Source organism: Volvox carteri (genome assembly GCF_000143455.1).
Source record: "Volvox carteri f. nagariensis unplaced genomic scaffold VOLCAscaffold_106, whole genome shotgun sequence".
NCBI lineage: Eukaryota > Viridiplantae > Chlorophyta > Chlorophyceae > Chlamydomonadales > Volvocaceae > Volvox > Volvox carteri.
Genome location: NW_003307649.1, coordinates 87,244 through 93,035, shown reverse-complemented (window position 1 = coordinate 93,035; position 5,792 = coordinate 87,244). Strand labels below are relative to the sequence as shown.

Genomic DNA, 5,792 nt, shown 5'->3' with positions numbered 1-5,792 from the left:
CTTGGTGGGAGACCTTAAACCGGTAAGCCGGTAAGAGAATGCAAGAGGAGGAGAGAAGTCCAAAGGAAAGTCCGACGGAGGAGCGGCAACCAGAGGGGGTCCTGCTAGCGGCTGTGTACGGGAGCATGTAAGAAAAGGAAAAGAGTTTGGCGCGTGTGAAGGATTTTATGGCTTTGGGATTCGGGTTTGCGAACGCCCCCTGGATTTCTGTGGTTCGGGAGCCCAGGCGACAACAGTCGGCAAACGCAGATGCGATACGTTTAAAAGGACAGGACCAGGCGATAAGTTCGGGACGTGGCGGTGGGTCACCTGGTGCTAACGCTGAGATAGGGTCACGTGCAGGGCAGCCGCAAGATGTCCCCGCTGAAAAGTTGCCACAAGGGAAATTGCTGGATGCCGTGCTGAACGGTGACAGCCGCCGAGGACTGCCCAGGGCAATGCAGCGGCCAGGAGGCATCCTATATGGGTTATGCTAATGCAGACGCTGCAATCAATATTGTTTGATGGGCACGGTCCACCGAATGCGCCTAACGAACTGAACCTTCCGTCGAAAGGCGGTAGCTGCTCTCACGGACTGCCTATGAATGACATATTTAATGGAAAGCAGGATAGTTGTATGTACATCTTGGGTGATGTAGGTGAGTTTTTCAGTTAGAGCAGAAAAGATCGTCCATAGAGTACGGCTTTTCGTCGACGACAGCCTATGCAACGGAAGCGACGCATTACAACCTGAATTTCGTCAAGTCGAATGGTTGGAGTGCATAATTAGCAATAAGGCCGCGGGATCCACAGCACTAGTTCCTCTCGACCGCGTTGCTGCTCAAATCTGTCTTTTTGTAGAGGGTCCCGATGCCAAAGGCCACGGAGCTTTCGCTGGGAGATGATGGATACGCTGGCGTTCCGGCATCGCAGCAGCAGGTGCGCTCAGTTTCGGAAATGGCTACTCGACAGCTGTCCTCAGGAGTCGTCAGGCGTTAACAGGAGTTGTTGATCCCTTGATTGGCCGTGGTTTTGGTAAGGCAGCTCGAACCTAGCCCAAATCTGCAATCTTCGCGGCTTGTTCAATTCCGTGACCATCCGCTCGGCCCGCACGATACTCGCAACCCGGTGTTCTCCTTATTGCTCTCCTTTCCCGTTTTGGGACTGCGTATAGTTTTACAAAAACTCCCAGCTTCAAGCATTATGTCCAAGTTAAAGTTGTCATTGTTGTTGTTGTTGTTTGTCCAGACTGATGCATCCATCAAGAGGGGCCCAGAAGCGCGAGCAGAAGAGTTCCCACGCGCAGACAACAACCTGCCCCTTTTCAAACGATTTTATTATTAAGATCAAGCAGCATTTGTGCACCAGGATGTATCTCTCGTGTTGTAAGGGTAGTTTAAACCGTCATCGTGCTGTGTGTCACATGCATGTGAACGATGCACGACACACGAAACGTTGCTCGTTTTTTGGTCCCCCGAAACATCCCTAGACAGCCGTGACATCACATCACTCCACTTAAATCCCAACGTGCTGCGAAGTAGTCTCTGAGCAGACGCATTCTCGAGCCAGCAGTACGACGACCCGTCGATACTTCCAACACCGCGCACCCTCCACAACCCTCCGGCTCGGAACCGCCCGGGGATCACATCATATTAGAGATCGTAACGCTTCAACCCAGGTTGGAGTTGTTATTGAGCTACCCGGTTTTTGTTTCACCGATTTACTGGCTGGTGTTTTTTTTACTTTCGTCTCCGCACACGTCTCCTATGACAGGAGCGTTGATCGACTTGGAGCGGCGGATGGCAGTGTTTTTGATTAAAAGTGGTTACTAGTGACCAAGTGGTTACTGAGAAAATATTTCCCTTCCAGAAGGTGGTCAGTAGGAAATGTTTCGAGTCACCTGCCAGTAACCAGGTGGTCGCCAAGAAATTGGGCCACAGACCCCCGGTAGTATTGACCACCTAAACATTTGTTTGACGCTTGGATGGGTTCAGTGATGGTTCAGTGAGCTCGGCTCGGGAACACGTTGCCGTGCATAGAGTCAAAGTTGATGAAAGCTTGCTCAGACGGCTTGTTCATTAGAATTTCTTCAAGTGATCTTCGGATGCATGGTTCTCGGGGCTCCTGTTCAGGATACTCGCTGGGGAAAAGTTTTTGTAAGGTGGTAACCAAGGAAAACCCCCACAGTAACCACTTGGTCACTAAAAAATTACCAACAGTGAAAAAGTTTTAAAAACACTGGGTAATGGAGTGCCTCCTGATTTATAATTCTGTAGTTTATGATTCTATGTGAACATGTCGCTGCTGCCTACTTAGGACTTACAGACTAAAGTATGATTCTTGAAAGAGGTTAAAGAAGGAAGGAGAAAAGCAGGAACAAGGAGAAAAGCAGGAACAAAGATGGTGATGATGCAGGAGAAGGAGGAGGAGAAGCGAAAGGATAGAAGCTTCCAGCCGATAGGACAACTAAACCAACACGGCTGTGGACCACAAGAACCACAAAGCTAAGCTGCGGCTGTGGAAGCTATTCTTAGGGCTGGTATACGTACCCAGTTCATCTTGACGCCACCGACATCAACCGCGCACATATAGATAGACAGATAGACGTACATGTGTACATACATACATACATACATACCACGGCATGACTACTAATCAAACACGTACGAAGGTACGACAAAAGGCACGTCGGGGGAAAACCTTTCCCCGTCCTAGCAACCCGTACCGTGTACCCCACACAAGTCGTACGGAATGCATGCATCCTGCGTTTATCACACTGCATGGGCAGAACACCACAGGAAAAACAAACAAACAAAGGTTCCACTAACCACCTAGGAAATCAACAAAACGATGAAGCGGCCTTATTACTGCTTGTCTGGGTGGCCACAGGACCTGGCTGCAGGGAGCGCCGCCGCCTCCGAAACCTCATCCCCCTCCTCCTCTTTCCAACTTCAACAAGATCACGATGTACAACAGCAGCAAGAGCAGCTCCGAGACCAACAACAGCTGTTAGCAGTACAGTTGGGTATCAGCGACGCCCCACCCCCCTGGTGGAGCCAACAGCTCTCCAGGGGGGCCAGTTTGGTGTTCAACGGGGGACTGGTGGCGCTGATGCGGGCGCTGGTAAACCCGCCTAAACTGGAGGCGAGTGAGAGGTAGAGATAGAGAGAGGATGGGGGGAAGGGGAAGGGAGGGAAGGAGGAGGGGATATGTGAGGTGAGTGTGCGTGTGTGTGTGGGGGGTGTTTATTTTTCCGTAATGTTGTTTTGGTTGTTATGTTTTTCGTATTTTATCGCGGTACAGGATGGAGTGTCTACGGCAGGGAGTTAAATGGATTTTGATCTCGATGGTATGTATATGTACGGGTTGGTTGTACGTCGGATTAGATGGGTTAGGCAGCTTCGGCACTTTGTTGTGCGCTTGCTGTGTAGACGTGTTGTACTGACAAAATTTACTCTTTCGCTGTTTTTTTTATAGATTCCTCCGGAAGGCGAGGGTTCGATTCCCGCATGGTACGCTGAGGAATGGGCTACTCGTACCCGGTGGCGGCACATGGGCAATCAAGTGGCCAGGGATACGGCAGCGCTGGCCGGCGTGATGCTGCTCATGGACGGAGTGGAGGTACGGCAAATCCTGAGTGTGCGGCTTTCGGGGCTGTAAACCGGGGGTGGACCCTAGGGGGTGGGAGGTGAGGTGAGGTGAGGTGAGGTGAGGTGAGGTTAAAAGATTTCTGCGCACATATGTATGTCAGGTGTCCGGAGAGCACCCACAGCAGTATTCTCCTCCCCCCCTCCCTCTCTCCTGCAAAAGGCTACAGAACTATTTCATTTGGCCAATTTTAGGCCCTCTTCAATATTCCGCTTTTTCCCCCCACCTGTAGCCCTAAGATATTCCTGTGCCTGTCTTGACCTGACCTGTCCCCCCTCCTCCTCCGCCGTCTCCCCCTCCCCCTCCCCCTCCCCCCCACCCCACCCCACCCCAGGGTGGCATGAGGCGGCTCCGGGCCGGTTCTGATGACCCGTGGAACCGAGTGATGGCGGGAGTGATGGCGGGCGGACTGCTGGGGCTGCTGTGGTGAGTTCTGGAACCCGTCCGTTTGCCTTCCTTGCCCTTCAACCCGTGTGTGTGTGTGTGTGTATGTGTGTGTGTGTGTGTCCCCTACTAGCCCCTATGTTGGCTAAGCCCCTGGACTGCCTTCCCCGGTGTTTCCCCCCGGTGGGGGGGGGCATCCTCACCCTCGTCCTCACCCCCATCCTATTCATTATATTGGGTAATGACCCGGGTGGGTCGACTTGTGTGTGAAGTCATAGGGGTGGACCTCTTGGGGTGGTCGGCACCACCCACCACTACCACCACCACCAGGTTTACTAACAGCATCCAGTCAAATCCGCCGAAGACCAGCCGCGACGGTGATTCCTCTGCCGGTCGACAATTGCAAAGTTCATTTTAGCAGTCCATCATCACGCCAAGAAATGTTCTTTGTCTCTGTCGAAAAAGATTCATAACATGATGTTATTGTGCATCTGCGCCACCGGGGAGTCGAACCCCGCTCTTTTGCTTGGAAGGCAAATATCCTACCGATGGACTAGTGGCGCACGAATAGGGGATGTCTAAAAGGGTTTTGTTATTTATAAACTCGTAAAAGCTTGTTGATGCAGCTACCATTCGCAGGCGCAGGTTTGTATCGACTCCGTAATCCCGGATACCTTTCTGCTAATCATGACACATGACATACATACATTCTGATCGTTCACCATCACCCTAGCCCTGTTTCTCACCATCTTAGGGACACTAAGCCGCGCTGTGTTACCTGGACTAGTGGCGCTCCTGATTTGCAAATAGTAACAAATGTAATGGTAATGTTCCGACTCTCACCATATCGTCCCCCCCCCCCGCCCGCAGGTACCCGGGTCACCCCCGAGGTCGAGCCTACATGACGGCTGCGGGCTCCTTCGTGGGGTACTTCTCGTACGTCACGGAGAAGGCCGTGGATAGCAGGCTGCTCACGACGCAGAGAGAGCTGGAAGCGGGTGTGTGTGTGTGTGTGTGTGCCGGGTTGGGTCGGGTTGGGTGTGTGTGGCGGGGGGGGGAGGGGGTTGCAGCGAAGTGGCGGGAAAAAGAGAAGGGTAGGTAGGGCTGGAAGGGCATTCAACCGCTGAGGCACCAAATCCATTACTCAACTCAACTAGCTTTTATCTGTGCAGCCACTGGCCGCCAACCCGCCGCGCGGCCCTTCCCTCTCTCCACATCTCCCCAATGTCCCCCCACGGTCTCTTTTCCCCCCCCATCTCCCTCCTTGGATTCACCTTCACTCGCTCGTGGCTCGTCGTCCCCGCCAATCTTTCCCCCCACCCGAATCTTCACCCCCCGTCATCCAGAGTTGCTTCAGAAGTCCGAGGACCAGTTGCGGCAGGAGCTCAGCCGGCCGTACTTGCAGTCCCTGCTGCGGGCCAAACAACGGATGATGCACGAGGCCGCGAGGAAGGCGATGGCGGAGAAGGTCACGCAAGAACAACGAGATTTGGCCACACACACCCGTACACACAGCTACAGCCACGGGACAGGCGGGGGAGGGGGGAGGGGGTTGGGAAGTGAAGTTGGGGGAGGAATCCAACCGACACCGCCCGGCGGCGACGGCGACGGCGACGGTGGTGGCGGAAACGGAAGCAGTAGCTATTCTATGGATAGTCTTGGCGGAGGCGATGGGTCGTACGGCGGAGCTATGCCGTACAATGTTGCTGGCGGCGGTGTAGGCAGTGCGGCGGCCTGGGCGAGTGTATTCTGGCTGGGTGGGTGGATGGGTGGGGAAAAAG

At 53.5% G+C, this 5,792-nt stretch overlaps 1 protein-coding gene across 1 annotated transcript in view; it reads left to right on the top strand.

Moving 5' to 3' along the window:
- Positions 1–849: 849 nt before the first annotated feature.
- VOLCADRAFT_100133 (uncharacterized protein) overlaps positions 850–5,792 on the top strand; it is a gene marked incomplete at both ends in the record, with an annotated part of 9,929 nt that continues 4,986 nt past the window's right edge. The window contains 5 exons of the mRNA XM_002958775.1: positions 850–918; positions 3,457–3,600; positions 3,962–4,053; positions 4,882–5,009; positions 5,358–5,479. Of these exons, the coding sequence (XP_002958821.1) occupies positions 850–918; positions 3,457–3,600; positions 3,962–4,053; positions 4,882–5,009; positions 5,358–5,479 (555 nt within the window). The remainder of the gene's footprint in view (positions 919–3,456; positions 3,601–3,961; positions 4,054–4,881; positions 5,010–5,357; positions 5,480–5,792) is intronic.